Source organism: Macaca fascicularis, chromosome 9 (assembly GCF_037993035.2).
Source record: "Macaca fascicularis isolate 582-1 chromosome 9, T2T-MFA8v1.1".
In the NCBI taxonomy this organism is placed as follows: Eukaryota; Metazoa; Chordata; class Mammalia; order Primates; family Cercopithecidae; genus Macaca; species Macaca fascicularis.
The window spans coordinates 33,646,952-33,665,154 of NC_088383.1; the positions used below are offsets into that span (position 1 = coordinate 33,646,952).

Below are 18,203 nucleotides of genomic sequence, written 5' to 3' on the forward strand. Positions count from 1 at the left end.
CCATAACTAAGGGGAAATCTTGACTCCCCTGGAGCCTGTTGCATGTATCCAGTTTATTAGTTTTTGGTGTTGAGTCGTATTAAATTGTTTGAATATACAATCTGTGCATTCACTTGTCGATGGACATTGGGTTGTTTCCAATTATTGGCTATTAAAAACAGACTTGCTAGGAACACTGTGTAACAATTCTTTGTGTGGACACTTGTTTTCACTTCACTTGGGTAAATGCTCAAAAGTAGAATGGCTGACTCAAATGTTAAGTCATATGTTTAACTTTTCAAGAACTGCCAACTTGTTTTCCAAAGTGGTTGCACTAGTCCACATTCTCAGTAACGCTAAATCACAGTGCCAGTTGTTCCATGTCCTTGGAAACCATTTAAATTACAGCCACTCTAGTGAGTGTCTAATGGCATCTCATGATTTTGTCTTTCCATTTGCTTGTTTTTTTTGCCATTCATCTTCTCTGGTGGAGCATCTGTTCAAATATTTTGCCCAGTTTAAATCTTTTAGGGGGGTCTTCTTATTCTTGTTTTAGACTCTTAAGTGATCTTTATGTGTTCTAGAAGTCCTTTATCAGACAATACGCTTTGCTAATATTTTCCCCACTATGTCTTGCCTTTTCATTTTTTTTTTTTTTTTTTTGCAATTAAAGCTACTTTGTTTCAGTGGCATTAATTACCTTCACAATGTTATGTGACCATCGCCACTATTTCCAAAATTTTTAACCATCCCAAACAGAACTCTACAGCCATTAGCAATAACTTCCCACTTCCACCACCCCCCAGCACCTAGTAACTGCTGTTCTGTCTGTAGGGAACTTACCTATTCAAAGTATTTCATGTAAGTGGAACACGTATTTGTCCTTTTGTGTCTATTTATTTCACTTAGCATAACATCTGCAAGGTTCATCATGTTGCATGTATCAAAACTCTATTCCTTTTATGGCTGTATAATATGCCACTGTCCCATATATGATGCATTTTCTTCATCCATTCACTTTTCAATGGATATCTAGGTTGTTTCCAAGTTTTAGCTACTGTGAATAATGCTGCAATTAATACGAGCATGTAAGTATCTGTTCAAGCCCCTACTTTCTTTTGACTATACATCTAAAAGTATAAATGAAGGGTCATATGGTAATTTTATGTTTAGCTCTGAGGGAGTGCTGAACTGTTTTCCACAGTGGTTGTACCACTTTACATTCCCACCAGCAGTGCATTCTGGTTTCTGAGTTCTATGCTTGCCAACACTTACTTTCCACTTTTTAAAAAGTGGAGCCATCCTAGTAAGTGTGAAGTGGTACCTCATTACGGTTTTAATTTGCATTGCCCTGATGACTAACGATTCTGAGTCTCTTTTCAAAATATGTTAGCCATTCATGTATCTTCATTAGAGAAATTAGTAATGCTGTGCCCATTTTTAATTGGACTTTTTGTTAAATTGTAGTTCTTTATATATTCTGGTATTAATCCCTTATCAGATATATAACTTACAAGTATTTTCTCCCATTCTGTAGGTTGCCTTACTTTTTTTGATAATGTCCTTTGATGCACAAATATTTTTAATTTTGTGCATAAAAATTTTTTAATTTTAATTTTGATGAAGTCCAATTTATCTTTTGTTATTCATGCTTTTGGTGTCTTAAGAACCCTTTGGCAAATTAAAGGTCATGAAGTACACCCCTATGTTTCTTCTAAAAGTCTGATGGTTTCAGCTCTTATATTTAGATATGTCACTGATCTATTTGGAGTAAATATTTGTATATGGTGTGAGTTAGGGCTCTGAATTCACTCTTTTGCTTGTGGAAATCCAGTTATTCCAGCATCATCTGTTGAAAAGATTTTTCTTTCCTCATTGAAGAAACTTGGAAACCTTGTCAAAAATCATTTGGTCACAGATGTATGTTTTAGACAACTCCTGAGTTGTAAAAGGAAAGAGAGAAACAGAGATGGTAACTATAGTATGTTTGTTACTGAGGGGAATGACCCAGAAGAGGGGAAAATTGATGATGCAGGAGAGGAGAGAACTGCTTGTCTTAGCAGGCAATAAGTGATGGAGTTTGGAAGAGGAATACAAGTGGAAGGTCTGGCCTTGGAGAATTTATCTAGAAGAACTGGCAGGAAGGCCAGTATGTCACTGCAGATGCTAATAGGTAGGTGGGCACGGTAGCAAATTACAGAAATGAATCCATCTACTCAACAAATACTTATTGGTTGCTTACACCTTACTTTGTGCCAGATATTGTTCTAAGGATACAATTGGTATTTTCAGCCATTTAAACTTTAGCCATTCTAATTGGTATCTAATGACATCTCACTGTGACTTTAATTTGCATTTCCATTTTTTTCTTTTCTGATTTTTTTTGCCATTGATCTTCTCTGGTGAAGTATCTGTTCTGTTCTGAGGGTTCTCTGGTGAACCCTTATACATTGCTGGTGGGAATGTAAAATGGTGCAGCCGCTGTGGAAAACAGTTTGGCAGTTCCTCAAAGAGCAAAACACGATTACTGTATGATCCAGTGAATCTACTTTTAGGCATATAAAGAACTGAAGGTATGAACTTGAACAGATACTTATATGCCAATATTTATTGCAATATTATTCGTAAGAGCCAAAAGGTGGAAACACCCCAAGTGTCCACTGAAAAATGAATGGATAAATATGCTATACACAGGCAATGGAATATTTAGCCACAAAAGGAGTGTAGTTCTGATACATGCTACAACATGAATGGACCTTGAAAATGTTCTGCGAAGTGAAGTATGCAGACACAGTGAATCAAAACACAGGTCCCTGTGCTCATGGAGCTACCACATTTAAGGATAAGAAAGCAATACCAAACACAAAGGACTATGGCAGGCTTGAGGATCTGAAAGTTGAACTGGACTGTGGATGTTTGGGCAACACCATCAAATTTATGTTTAAAATGGCTGCTAGGGGGCCCGTCAGTGGTTACTGTAGAAAATCTGAAGGTTTCTTTACCTCCCAGGAATAATTTTGGTCAGTAAGCAACATTAGTGTAAGTTTTCACATGTAAAGTCAATATATCAACTACTGCAGATAAAAGTGAAGACAAATGTGTCTTCTGTAAACTTGCAGTAAAGCAATGGATTAAATTCTGGGATTTACATCTTCTGAATAGTGTTTCCTCTCTCAAACTGATCCATAAGTAAATTGTTTCTATGTCCATCTGTTTTAGAATCCAGAATAAGTAGAAAGTCAAATAAAATGTATTATCACTGATGACTTTTTATGGAAACTCTACACCCTCAAAAATTTAAAATCTTAATTAAAAGTCTAGTGAAGACTTAACTGTAGAAGCAAATGAAGATAAGAATTGCCGTATCAGTGAACTTAATACTTGTCTCATGGTTCTCCTACCATTTTTGTACTCTAAAGGTTCACACTTAGATGACATATCACCCTCAGAGCAGTGGAGATTTGATGGGCTACTTAATCTAGACCTAAACCACCTTGAAAATCTGCTCCCACTCATCACTCAGAAGTCACTTCCACCTATCCCTAAATTCTCAGAAGAATCCTGAGTCATGAGAGAAATTCTAAAGAGCCAGTGAAGGATCTTTACAGGTTGAAAAGGAGTCCTGAGGAGATACTCATTTTGTTTCTGAACTTCTTTGAGCATATCAGATCAGAAATATCTAGGCCTTAATGAAGTCATGTCTTTCGCAGTGACACGGATGGAGCTGGAGGCCATCACCCTAAGTGAAGTAATTCAGAAACAGAAAATCAACTATCACACGTTCTCACTCGTAAGTGGAAGCTAAACAATGGGTACACATGGACATATAGAGGGAAAGAACAGACTCCCGGGACTCCAAAAGAGAGAGGGTAGTAAGAGGGTGAAAGGTGGAAAATTACCTATTGACTATAATGTCCACTACTAAGGTGATGGGTACACTAGTAGCCATTATGCAGCATGTCCATGTTAACACACCTGCACATGTACCCCTGGAATCTATAAAAATGAACGTTTAAAAAATGTAAACATTAAGCCTCCAAGGGATAAAGACAAATGGCTTCTACTTCAGGTTCTCTCTCAAACTGCAGTGGGCAACAGAAAGGAAAAATTCCAGGTAAAAACAAAAAGCTGACCACAGGTGACTTTTTAAGTGGTATTATGAACTGTTCTTGTGGCTCAAGGTCTTACCTGGGTGTCTGTATTAAGGAAATTCATAAAGTAAGACTGGAAAAGAGTAAGAAAACTTTGTAAAATGTCATGGAATCACTGTAAAATATGCCACTATTTGACATTAGCCAAATAATGTACTCATGATACTTAATATTTTGTAAATTTCTATAGTATAAATGGAAAAAAAATTCTGATTGTTATTTTGCTTCCTGGACTCTTGCTTTTTGGAAAGTGTTTCACTGGAGATCAAAAAGTACTGTTGCTGGGAAAATAAATATTTTAGTGATGAAGTTCTATGTGGCTTCAGTCAAAGCATCTCAATGTGTGGTGTGTATATCTACATATAGATAGATATACTATTATCAATTTCTCAGATTATATTTTGAAATTGCCAGTTTCAAGCCTAGAATTACTCAAATGTCAAACTGAGTCATCCAATTTAAGTATTTTAGGATCTTACGGTCAGCATGAGAAATAAACTTGTACGCAATTCCTCCAACTTCCAACAAAGGGATTCCTATAGTTAGAAAATCTTTTTGTCTGCTATACATTATAATATAAAATCTAAAAATTCACCATCTTCCAGCCTCCAGCACGTGTTTGGGAAAAAAAAAAAATGTACATATAGAAGATATGCTTTGTTACTTTGTTCTAATATATTTTTAAAATACCATTATAAGAGCAGAGTTCTGGAGCAGAAATATGCAATTCAACTTTACTGATTATGCCTAAGGCATAGGGAAATGAATTAAGTGGAATTATGGATGGTGGTAAACAAGATGAAACAGGGTGACAGAGAATAATAAATATAATTTTTTGATGGATCTTACAAACTATTAGTAAAAATGTGTAATTCTCACCTCAAAGATGCTTTAAGCTATGACACACATTTAAATGGAGTAACTAAAAGAAGATCAATTAACAGGATGTGAAGGGATTGTATAAACGTGAGAGGCTAGCAAGGCTGAAACCTTTTCTCCTCCAAATATTTCTGACATTTGTTGTATGCTTAAGAAAGGAGCATATATTTCTTCTAATAAGCTTTACACAAGTAGTTCTTATGGATATACCCTTTCAAACATAAACCAAAGCCAAATAAAAGTAAAATTTTTCCTAATTTTTCTTATCAGAAAAGTTAACAATCCCCTATCTTAAATAAACTGATACAGTTTCCAGCACCTACTAATGGCTCTAAGACGTTCATAAATTTAATTCTGCTTAATGTTGGGATGAAATCTGTCTCCCAGCACAGCAGCATAAGGATCTATCCACCATTATTCAGAGAGCCCAAGGACAGTCTTCAAGTCTCTATTTTACCATACCATTCTCCTTATGTTCCTAGTACATTTTTTTAAAGAATTATGTTTTAGCTTCATAAGTGAACTACCCACCAACCAGAAATGCTTTTCCTCAACTTCTTTAATCTATAAAAATTTCATGCACACAACCTGATAAAATACATCAGAGTCAAGACATCCGATTTAAGTATTTTAGGCATATTTAATAAATAACTTCAGTAAATAGCACTGTAAAAAGTGAACTGTTAAAACTAAAGGCACTTAAAACAAGAATGTGACTAGTATGAAACAAGATGGGCAACTCAAATGGTGAGAAGTAAACATACAGTGGTCTGCTATGGCACTAATTCGAAGTAAGACTCGCATAGGTGAGAGCTGTTGCATAGCCACGGTACAACTTCACATGTTCATTAAAAAGGCAAACTGACCGCTAAAACTTCAAAGAAAAAGTACTCATAAAAAAAGTCTTACCCAAAATTGCAAACAAATACATTAAAAGATTAGAAGAGGTGATAAAAAGCACCAGACATTAAACAAAATAAAAATAATAAAATAAAATAAATTCAACTTGAAAGGTCCCCATTCAGCAAATACTTTGCAAAGTATGGCCTTTATGTAAATAGTGCTAAATCAAGGACTTTTTAGCAGAAAATTGCTCGGTTCTTATACCTAAGGCTTGAATTTGTAAAGTGAAGGCATAAAAGTTACCAAACATTAAGTAACTCTTAAAATGGCACACAGGTTTTAAAGCTATTGGTTCTTCCTTCCTAACTCTCTGAATTTTTCCCATGGCCTGTGGAGATCAACTATTTCAACCCTATTTTACACCAGCAACTCTAAATGTACTTGTCTTTCAGATATGTCATCAGTCATGTCTAACAGGCAAATAGCAAAATAACAGATTTAAAACAATCCTTAACTAGCTAGCAAGACATTTACTTTGGATTCTGCGTAACTGCAAACTGACATATTTGTAAAGCTAAAAATCAGTTTTAATACATGATTAACAGAAACTCTCATCATGCTCATTAACTATTGCCCTTTCAATCACTGTAGAAATATCACTTAATCCAATAAGCTTGATTTCAATAGTCCAGGAAGAAAAGGTCAAAAAGGCACAATGTGACCTTAGCTGACAAGAATAACCATCCTGTCTCAAGTCTTTTGTCAGTCCCTGGCATGAGTTACATTATTTTCAAAATAATAAAACATTTTAAAAATTATACATATTGTACATTTTCAAAACCTGCACATGAGCCAAACCATGGCAATATTGCCCTAAAGCTACCTAACTGTGACTATGGAAATTGCTACTTTGCATTCAGTGTTGTGGGATTTGCACAGGCGGTACTCATTTTCCCTCATACTTCGGATTGACCACAGTTGTCACGGCACTCTTATAAATAGGATTTTCACCCTAAAAAAAAAAAAAAAGAAAAATTATCACTCTACTAAAATTATATAGAATAATTTTTATAAATCAAGACTAAGAGTTGTAATCATCTTAAGAAGTCATTTCTATTTTATTTGTCCAGATATCACAGTTGTTTTAAAGGTATTAATAATGGCTTATATAAAAATAGAAAATGGAAGCTTTGCTTTACAAGTCTAATGATGCCCCTATCTGGTGCTATTTCATTCTTGAGTCCTTCCCTCCATTGAAGGCTTAAGAATGTTCTCCATGGCACAGAATGTACTGTCATCGTGGATTCTCTCCTTTGAATTAGTCTGTAATGCCTGCCTTAAGGAAGCATGAACTCTGCTGCCATCACTGCCTGATTCTTATCCCTTTATTGTGAACAGAAGGTGCCTGCTAATCAAAACGGGAATCCTTGGCTTTCACTGCTGGGAGGGAGGTGTGCTTCTGGGGTCTCCTACAGAAGTTACTAATTTAGAGGGTAAGGCTGCCATTGTGTCATGGACAGCACTGTGCCCCACCAAGTCACACTGCCAAATTTGCTTAGAATGTTAGATAATTACCATTCCTTATGAAATAGTTGTTATTCTTCAATATCATATTGGTGAAATGTCCTATTGCAATGCTATAATTTAGTAAACAGTATGAAATCAAGGCTAGCAAGCAGGCTCCAAGCCATAAACACAAAAGATCTTTCAAGATCCAAAAATATACTGACAGTGATGTTTTCAGCAGAAAAAAACATATCACTGTATCACCATTTTCCTTAAAAATTCTCTTATACTGCAAGTGCTACATGTAAATACTTGCCATAGCATTCTTTTTTCTCCTGTTCTTATAAATTGAAAGCAGGCTTGAAAGCCAAGTGAGAAGTGTGACCAAATAACACTTTAGCAGAGCAAATTACAGTGAGTACAAATCAAAAATACTTGTTAACTACCAGGAAAATTTTTTTTCAGGAAAAAATTAAGATTTTGGAATGTTGTTCAGTTTTGTATCTCACTATAGAACCAACTGCAGGTGATTTTTTAAAAAATAGAAAGCATCTAAAAACATTTTTTGATCTAAAAGTAAATTTTGTTTTTAAATTTTATTCACACTTCATTGCAGACTGTATTTGGATCTGCCTTTTGGTGCCACAATTTCTGCCCTCAAGGGGTTTGGTGGGTGAGAGACATGAAAATAAGGCACTCTGATAAAGTTTACAATAGAGTTATGAACATAATCTGGGAATGGTATAAGAAAAAAGTTATCAACTTTAAGAAGATTAAGGAGATTTTCATTGTGAAATTGACTATAGATAAATTATTGGCTGGTAAACAGAAATCTATGCAAGGTCAAGGTGTAGGGAAAAGAATGGGACATTTAAATAGAAATATATATAGTTCAGAAGCTTTTAGAGTTAGGGGAGGGCAGGCGCAGTGGCTCATGCCTGTAATCCCAGAACTTTGAGAGGCCGAGGGGTGGATCACTTGAGGTCAGGAGTTTGAGATCAGCCAGGACAACATGGTGAAACCCTGTCTCTACTAAAAGTACAAAACTTAGCTGGGTGTGGTGGCGTGTGCCTGTAATCCCAGCTACTCGGGAGGCTGGGATAGGGGAATCACTTGAACCCGGGAGGCGGAGATTGCAGTGAGCCAAGATCGCAGCACTGCACTCCAGCCTGGCCAAAAGAGCAAGACTCCATCTCAAAAAAAAAAAAAAAAAAAGAGTTAAGGGGGCATATGTTTTGAGGTGAGGAGACAAAGGAAGAACGGCCCTAGAAGCCTTGCTATGAAGTCTGACCTTCATCCTGTAGGTATCCCATACCACCAAGGGAAAAATGTAGCATATAAAAGGCTGGGTCCCACAAGACACCAAATAAACCTCTGTGATTTCAGCTCAGCAGCTCATGTGATACCAATCAGAACCTGACAACATGCCTCAGTCCTCATCACTCCCCCTCCTCAAAATACACCTTGAATGGTTGCTGCAGAAACATGGACAAGCTCAGGATCCCTCAAACTGCATATGATGTGGATGACAAAACTGTGTACATCAAACTCTCAGCTCTAGTCCCAACTGAAGCTAATACATTATACAGTTTTGAGAGCAGACATTTCAAAATGGGGGTCAGGAAACCGGATTCTAGCAACTACCATCTTAAAAAGCCAGAGTGCAAATTACACTCCACATTTATATCCTATCTGATTTGAGGCTAAGTGCTACGCATTCCTTCAAATATGTTGGGAAAATTAATTACCATCTAAGTTTCTTTAAAATAATATATTTGCTAAATCTAGTATTTAATACTCAAGAATTATAAGGGAAGGACAAAAAAAAATAAAAATAAAAATAAAAAAAGCCCTATACAGATGAGTCCAAAGTGTAATTTATATGGAAGAACTTACCTTTGGAGAAAAATCTGTCTTGTCATATACACAAACATTTGTATTTATTATTTCAAAGTCCATTCAAACAAAAGTTTAACATGCAAGGTTAGAGGTAAAATTAAGCTCACTATCTGCATTAGGCATCATTTTAAATGAAGGTGAACTAAAATAATTCAGATTAGTTTCCATCATCCAGAGTGCACCACCCCCCCCCACCCCAATAAAATCCACATCAAGAGAACAGGGTTATATTATGAAAGGAAGCCCTCAAGCTCAATAAAATGTCATCTTTGTGCTCACTCTGGAATGGCTGACAGTGGTAGCTACAGAACCATTTCTATAATGTATTAAATATGTAATGCAGAACTGTGGGAGATTTGGGATCCACATTTAAACCTGCATAGAGCAGATGAGGACAGACCATTTTTTTTAACCCACTCCAACAGTTAGAAGCTGGTAATGTGACATGTTCTTTTTAATGTTCCTACATGGTAGTCTGGTGCCAAAGTAATTAGTGCCTACCCATTATTTCAAAAAGTTTAATGACGTAATTGACTGGCAAACCTTGGTCCGTATCAGAAAAGTTTTTTACAATCCGTGATGTAATTTCTTGATGCTCCTTCATTTATTTCAATTGTTAATTTCTACTTTTTCTTGAGAAAACATCTCTTAAAATAATCTGTAGCCATCAAATTGCCTGGACTTCAATAATGCATAGAGAAATGTTTACCAAACGTTTGCTTCTTGAATTACATAAAATGCTTATTTTAGCAACATTTTAGCCATATATACATTATAAACATTAAGTTTAAGTAACATTTACTCATTATTTCCTTCAAAATACAATTAAAGGTACAGCAAGGGTGAAAATTTCACCTCAGTAGGTCAGAAATTTTTTCTCCTGCGAGAAATAACCACACGAAATTGTCAACATTTGCCTATTTTTGACCTACAACTAAAGAAAATAATATCTATTAAAAAAGAAAAAAAAAGCCTGGCAATGTCACTGGCTAATCAGTTTTCCTCTAAAAATGACTTTCTGTAAAGTACTAAGTGAGAACGAGAAAAATGTGTTGTCTCAGACTAACACAAATTTGTACCAACCTGCTTGTATGTTAAATTTGAATATAATTTTCTGCCAACAAATTTAAGTTTAAAAAGTCTTACGATCTACTTAGAAATAAAAATCTGACAAGTTAATGATTTCTAATGTTATCAGTACTTCCCATATCACTTGTAACTATTAAACATTCCTGTCCTTTAAGCTCTTATTCATGATCAGTTTGTAAGCACACTCTCAACAGTCAATAAGCACAACTGCAGCACTGGGTTCCATGTATTAAAGTGATGTCCCTAATACGATGTTTGCCAACGGCAGCAGTGTTAACTCTGACAGAGTAACAACAAATTGTAAAAAGGCTGTAAATCTCTATAAAGAGTGATCTACCTCTTCCTAACCAGGTAACAGGGACTTCTGAAGATACATAACTGCTACGAAGTACAATGCCGTAGACAAGAACATGGACTCTGGAGCCCAACTGCCTGGGTTCAAATTTCAGCTCTCTGACTGACTAGCCATGGGAACTCGGTCAAGTTACATAACCCTTATGTGTCTCAGTTTTCTCATATGTAAAACATTCCTACAACTTTCACTATGAAGATTAAATATAGATTAAGAGTTTAGAATCATGCCTGAGACACAATGATCTGTATGTGTCACCAACACTGTCTTTATCTGCACAATAATGTAGGCAGTGAGAAAAGTGGAAATCTTCCAGGCCCTATTATAGTCAGACAGTTGGGAAAAGGAGGAAGAGTTCTCAATCACCAGTCAGGAGAATTTAGTTCTAATCACAATTAACCTTTGTTATCAGAGTTTTAGGGGCTTGCATGATTATATTAGAATATGCTGGAAACATTTCATGAAAATTCAGGTATGAAGTTATAAACTTACATTTGAAAATTAGAATCATTCTCACATACACAGACACACACACATATATATAATATACATACATATATATGGTCTTCTGGCTTTTAATGAAATTTCAAGTTATATTCAAGAAACTGATCTCAAATCTTTTGAGAACCAATAATGATACTGTAGTTGCATACCATACAAATATCACACTAGGTTACATTTAATTTTCTATTCTGCAATTTGGATTTCATGATCAATTTTCACTATCCGACCCTAAAATTTACTCATAACAAATTTGTTATTTAAGGATAATACTGGTGGGGCACAGTGGCTCACACCTGTAATCCCAGCACTTTGGGAGGCCAAGGCAGGTGGAACACCAGAGGTCAGGACTTCAAGGCCAGCCCAGCCAACATGGTGAAACCCCGTCTCTACTAAAAATAAAAAAATTAGCCTAGCGTGGTGGCAGGCACCTGTAATCCCAGATACTTGGGAGGCTGAGGCAGGAGAATCGCTGGAATCTGGAAAGCAGAGGTTGCAGTGAGCTGTCATCACACCACTGCACTCCAGGTTGGGCGACAGAGCAAGACTCTGTCTCAAAAAAAAAAAAGAAAAGAAAAAGAAAAAGAAAAAAGGATAATATTATTCTAGGCATAGGACTGTTGTGAGGATTAGAGCTGACAGGCTGATTTCATATACTAGAGTGCATTTGCCAAATACAACCACCCCATACAATACAGAGTACTGACTCCCTGTGATAGATGAGAAGTGAAGTGGCTCAATGCTGTTCTGCTTACTAAGTGGAAGAGGTGGGATTTGACCTAATGTCTAACTAATTGCAAAGCACATTCTCTTTTCACTACAACATAGCTGCTGTTCTATATCACATGACTTATTTTACAGTCTTTCTAAGAAAAACGCGAAGTTAACACACAAAAAGAAAAGCCACAATAGCGATATTTAAAGCCAGACTTAAAAAAAGACCAGCAATAGTGATAAGGACACACAGTGCAGTAAAAAAGATAAAAGTTCACATGCAAAGGCAGAAAGTGAAGGAAAATACGAACGGCAATTTAGAGACCAGCTTTACGTCCGTAGTTTGGATTCTTGAAATTATTAATAGGACTCTTGTAAATCGGATTTTCTTGCTAAAGTAAAAGAAATAGTTTCTAATGATTTCATCAGAAAAAAAAAGGACATTTATAGTGTTCAAACACTATAAAGGGAATTTTTTTTCTATTTCTACCCTTCTGCAATTTATAATTTAAAAAACTGGTAATTTTAAAAAACCCAAGGAAATTGTAGTAAAGTGCAACTAACTACAATTCATTTACAATTTAAAAATACTGAAGATTGTCATTGCTTTCTTGTATCAAAAGATGGATACACAAAGGCCAACATTTGGTTACCCCACCCTCTGACTCCTTATTTCAAAGCTCTAAAAATGCTAACATAAACTTTCAGTCCCTTAGGGCTTTTAAGATTTTTATAAGCTAAGGTTTACTGAGATACAATTTTCATAGAGGAACACACATCTTTTTAAAGTACATAGTTCTGTGAGTTTTCAAATACATAAATCTACCCACAATCAAGATCATCCCCAGGAAGATTCCTTACGCCCTGTTGTGGTCAACCCTTTCCTCCGTTCCAGCCCCTAGCAACCACTGATTTTTGCCCCTACAGTTTTGCTTTTCCAGAATATCTTCTAAATGGAATCATATTGTATACAGCAGGGGTGTCCAATCTTTTGGCTTCCCTGGGCCACATTGGAAGAAGAATGATTGTCTTGGGCCACACATAAAATACACTAACGATAGCCGATAAGCTTAAAAAAAAGTCACCAAAAAAAAAAAAAAAAAAAAAACAACTTACAATTTCTAAGAAAGTTTACAAATTTGTGTTGGGGCCACATTCAAAGCTGTTCTGGTCTGCATGTCCTGGCCCACAAGCTGCAAGTTGGACAAACTTGGTATACAACCTTTTGAATCTGGCTTTCATTGAAGGTTGTTTTTTTGTTTCTTTTTTTAAAGAAAGAAACAGCTTTCCATTGAATTGCTTGCTACACAGATAACATTATTTAGGATTCTGCCCCACATTAGATGAAAAGGCAGATTTAGGATCGAAACTATTAAAGAAATAAAAATACTGGCCACAGTAACCAGAATATACATGCTTATAATCAATGTTTTGTTTCAATGGGATATATTTAGGATGCTTTCTGTTTTTCACTAAATGCAAATTCCTTGAGTAACTTTTGGGGGAATAAAACACTTAAAAATGACTTTAATGATCACCCTGACAGTTAATATATAAGTCTTAGGAGTATTACATTTACTTTATGAGCCACTTTGCTTTTTACATGTTTTGTAACTTACTGTGTCCCATTTGGCATTCATTTTCTCCTTTTCAAATTTAGCAAACTCCCTTCTGTCATGAATTATCATTAAAAGCTTCCATATCAGCAGTAATGCAAGGCCAATAAGAACAATTCCAGCAACCACACCAGCTACAATTGGAATGATGTCTGGACCAGTGGGACACTCTGGAAAATAAGAAGGTTATAATAAGTACCACAAAGCTGGGCAGTATCTTATTAAAAAAAAATACAGGAATAAACACCCAAGAGAGTGAATGCACACTATCCCAAAGAATCTATAAAATAGCTTTTAGAACTAACAAGTGAGTTTACAAGCTTGCAGGATACATAATCAATGAACAAAAATCATGTACTTTTCTATATATATAATTTATTTCCACATATTGAAAACAGAAATTTTTAAACAGTAATATTTACTATAGAATGAAAAAGCATGAAAAACTTACATATAAGTCTAACAAAATATATGCAAAATTTGCATGTTAAGAATTACTAAACACTGATAAAAAGAAATCTTTCAGACTGAATAAATGGAGAGATACTCCATGTGCAGGAGTTACAAAACCTAATACTGTTAAGATGTCAATTCTTCCCAGTTTGATCTATAAACTCAATAGTATCCCACTCAAACTCCTGGCAGAACTTCTGTAGCAATCAGCAAGCCAATTTTAAAATTAACGTGGAAGGCAGTGAACTAGGGGAAGTGTCTCAAAAACACTTTTGTAAAATAATAAAGTTGGAAGACTCTTATTACCTGCTTTCAGGGCTAGCTATAAAGAAAGCTACAAGACCACGTGGTATAGCTAACAGATAGACACTCAGATACATGGAACAGAATAGAGTCAGAAACAGGCCTACACATGTAAGGTCACCTGATTTTCAACAAAGGTGGAGAAAGGACAGTCTTTTTTCAACAAATGCCCCTAGAACAAGTGGACACTGATATGAAAAAAACTGAGCCTTCTGTCACACACTAAGAATAACTAAAGATGAGTTACAGATCTAAATGTGAAACCCCAGAAACTATAAAACTTCTAGAAAAAAACACAGGAGAAAAATCCTTAAAATCTTGGGTTAGGCAGAGTTCTGAAAGACAATGTAAAAATAAGAGCCACAAAAGAAAAACTTGGTAAACTGTACTTAATCAAAATTAAAACCTGTGGTGTTCAAAAGACACTTAAAAAAATGAAACGATAAGGAGGCACAGGCTGGGAGACAATATTTGCAAAACACCTAGATGATAATTCAAAACACTACAGGACTCTAAGAACCTGGCAGCTTCTTACAAAGTTAAACATATGCTTACCATATGCTCCAAAATGCCATTTTTACTATTTACCCAAGAGAAATGAAAGCTTATGTTTACACAAAAACATGTACACTAAGGTAGAAAATTCTAAAGAATCTACAAAAAGGCTACCAGGAAAACTAAGATTAAAAAAAAAAAAAGTTTCACCTTCAGAGAAGTTGAACAAAATCAACACTTTATATTAATATCCTTTAACAAATTATCTTTCCTAGTATTCAAACTTAAATCAAGCTCTAATTTTAAAATCATCAATCATAAAAAAAAAACTCTTACTACGCACTTGGTGTCAGGCATCGTTCTAAGTGTCTTATATAAATCACTGCATTTAATCTTCAAACTCTCCACTTAGAAAACTTAAAAGTGGAACTCTGTTTTCCTTATTTCTTATACAGTTAATTAGGTAATATCTTAAGCTTTGAAAGATGAAAAATTTCCCAACTTGACCTAAAATATTCCAGCTGGAGACTGTTTCTGGATGTTAGGCCTAAATAAGCAGAAACAAGACATACAAGATATGAAAAGAATGTTTGCAATCATCGCATTTCTACCTGGATTCTCCACAACATGAACCATGACCTCATTGTTCCCATTCACTGAATATGTAAAATAGAACCAACAGTCGTCAACATCCTTCTCCTTACAATGGGACACAGGATCAGGTTGGACTGGCTGGGGTAATTTGTCCCGACTTTCTACCTTGGTAATGTTAAAATAGGAACATTCCTGTGCGCATGTGTCTTTCTTTTCTCCTTTATTGAAGGCTCTGCACTGAACACATTCTCTGTTAAAAAAAAACCATATTATTATATTTAAATTTTATTATTTCAATAAATATTTGCTTAAACATATTTCCCATGCTAAACTCTTGTGACCAAATTGAACAAACAGCTATGAAGGAGGATCTGAATAAATGAAGAGATGCATTACATTTGTGGATAGAAAAATTATGTAAAAAGATGCTAATTTCCATAATAAAAGATTTATTACAGTTCAAATTAAAACGCTATTAATAAAAGATAGTAAAATAAATTAGCCCTATCACATATTAAATATGTAACATAAAATCATAATAATTTTTTTTTGCCATGGAGTCTTGCTCTGTCGTCCAGGCAGTGCACAACCTTGGCTCACTATAACCTCTGCCTCCCGGGTTCAAGCAATTCTCATGCCTCAGCCTCCCAAGTAGCTGAGATTATAGGCACACACCACCATATCTGGCTAATTTTTGTATTTTTAGTAGAGATGGGGTTTCACCACATTGGCCAGACTGGTCTCAAACTCCTGACCTTAAGTGATCCACCTGCCTCGGCCTTCCAAAGTGCTGGGATTATAGGTGTGAGCCACTGTCCTCGGCCAAAATCATAATATTTAAATAATTTAAATATGTTACTAGTATAATAATCCTTCAAGAGGAAAAATCTTTAATTTGGCTTAGTTTTGTCAAAAGATAGTAATTAAGAAATTGGTAATGACAAACTAAATTAAATCTTAATTGCCAAAATAAAGGTTACCATGTAAATTCAATTATCTACCACATTCAGATCAAAATAATAGTACAACTCTCACATGACACACTTCATACCATGTAATACATACTAGCTGTTGAGAAAAAACTTTTAGGAATTAAAGAGTAGGCTTCCACGTGGCAGGCATTTTATTTATAGTATATTCTAATACTGGCACTGTTCCGGTTCTAGTAACAACACAGGCTTTGGAGAGCCAAGAGGAAGTATCAACTATTTCAAGCAATTAGGAAATACTTACTTATGCTCAGCACAGACACCAAGGCAGGTCTGACACATCTCACATGTTTGCCCTTGGAACTTCGGATCTGTACACTTACAGACACCACATTCGCAGATGCCCCGGCCATTACAGATCTGTCCGTTGCTGGCTTCGCAAGTACTAGTATCCAAAGAACAGTCACATGCACTGCCAGTGTAGTTGGGGTTGCACTCACACACACGACACTTGCAAACACCATTTCCTGCAATTAAGCATATCATTTCTCAAACTAATGGTAAAAATATACAATCACAGTATTGACTGAAAAGTAAAATAAGCAACAACGTGTGAGAAAGTATACCTGGGGCAGAACTGACCCTCGAGCTACCCCTCTTCTACTTATGCACCAAGTAAACTCTAGATTTTTTGTGGCATTAGATGAGATCACGTCTTACAACCACTTCAGGTCCTTTACTTACCTCCACAAATTAAGCCATTGGATCTATCACAGTTGAAATTATCACACTCGCAGAATTTGCCAGAATAAATTTCATTTGTATTATCCCTCTTCCTACAAACACACTGTCCACAAACGCACTCTCCATTGTTACTGCAGATTTCTGAACTGTTTTCTTTTCTGCAGTAAGCGTCCATGTCTTCACTGTTAACTTCATCTGTGCTGCATTCACAATGTCTACCAACACGCCCTTCGTTGCACCTGAAGAAACATTCCAAAATTGCAATCACACAAAACAAAAATAATTTAAGAGGTTCCAAGATGGCCGAATAGGAAGAGCTCCAGTCTACAGCTCCCAGCATGAGCAATGCAGAAGATAGGTGATTTCTGCATTTCCAACTGAGGTACTGGGTTCATCTCATTGGGGCTTGTCGGACAGTGGGTGCAGCCCACAGACTGTGAGTCGAACGAGGGTAGGGCATCGCCTCACCAGGGAAGTGCAAGGGGTTGGGGAATTCCCTTTCCTAGCCAAGGGAAGCTGTGACAGTACCTGGAAAATCAGGACACTCCCACCCTAATACTGTGCTTTTCCAATAATCTTAGCAAATGGCACACCAGGAGATTATATCCCGCGCCTGGCTTGGAGGGTCCCACGCCCACGGAGCCTCACTCACTGCTAGCACAGCAGTGAGATCAAACTGCAAGGCGGCAGTGAGGCTGGGGGAGGGGCGTCCACCATTGCTGAGGCTTGACTAGGCAAAGAAAGTGGCCGGGAAGCTTGAACGTGGCTCAAAGAAGCCTGCCTGCCTCTGTATACTCCACCTCTGGAGGCAGGGCAGAGCTGAACAAAAGGGAGCAGAAACTTCTGCAAACTTAAACGTCCCTGTCTGACAGCTTTGAAGAGAATAGTGGTTCTCCCAGCATGGAGCTTGAGATCTGAGAACGGACAGACTGCCAGCTCAAGTGGGTCCCTGATCCCCAAGTAGCCTAACTGGGAGACATCTCCCAGTAGGGACCGACTGACACCTCATACAGCCAGGTGCCCCTCTGAGATGAAGCTTCCAGAGGAAGGATCAGGCAGCAACATTTTCCGTTCTGCAATATTTGCTGTTCTGCAGCCTCCACAGGTGACACCCAGGCAAACAGGATCTGGAGTGGACTTCCCGCAAACTCTAACA

At 36.5% G+C, this 18,203-nt stretch overlaps 1 protein-coding gene across 22 annotated transcripts in view; it reads right to left on the minus strand.

The window, feature by feature from the left end:
* Positions 1-5,629: 5,629 nt before the first annotated feature.
* Positions 5,630-18,203, minus strand: part of ITGB1 (integrin subunit beta 1) — a 59,668-nt gene continuing 47,094 nt past the window's right edge. For 10 of the 22 annotated variants that reach the window (XM_005564933.4, XM_065520511.1, XM_074001367.1 and 7 more), the window contains 6 exons: positions 17,048-17,286; positions 16,608-16,830; positions 15,392-15,624; positions 13,533-13,699; positions 12,225-12,305; positions 5,630-6,864 (listed from right to left, as the gene is read on the minus strand). In XM_005564933.4, coding sequence (XP_005564990.2) covers positions 12,231-12,305; positions 13,533-13,699; positions 15,392-15,624; positions 16,608-16,830; positions 17,048-17,286 — 937 coding nt within the window. In that variant the 3' untranslated portion in view covers positions 5,630-6,864; positions 12,225-12,230. Of the gene's footprint in view, positions 6,865-12,224; positions 12,306-13,532; positions 13,700-15,123; positions 15,625-16,607; positions 16,831-17,047; positions 17,287-18,203 lie in introns of all 22 variants that reach the window. The other 12 variants (XM_005564934.4, XM_065520518.1, XM_074001371.1 and 9 more) reach the window with 3 other exon arrangements.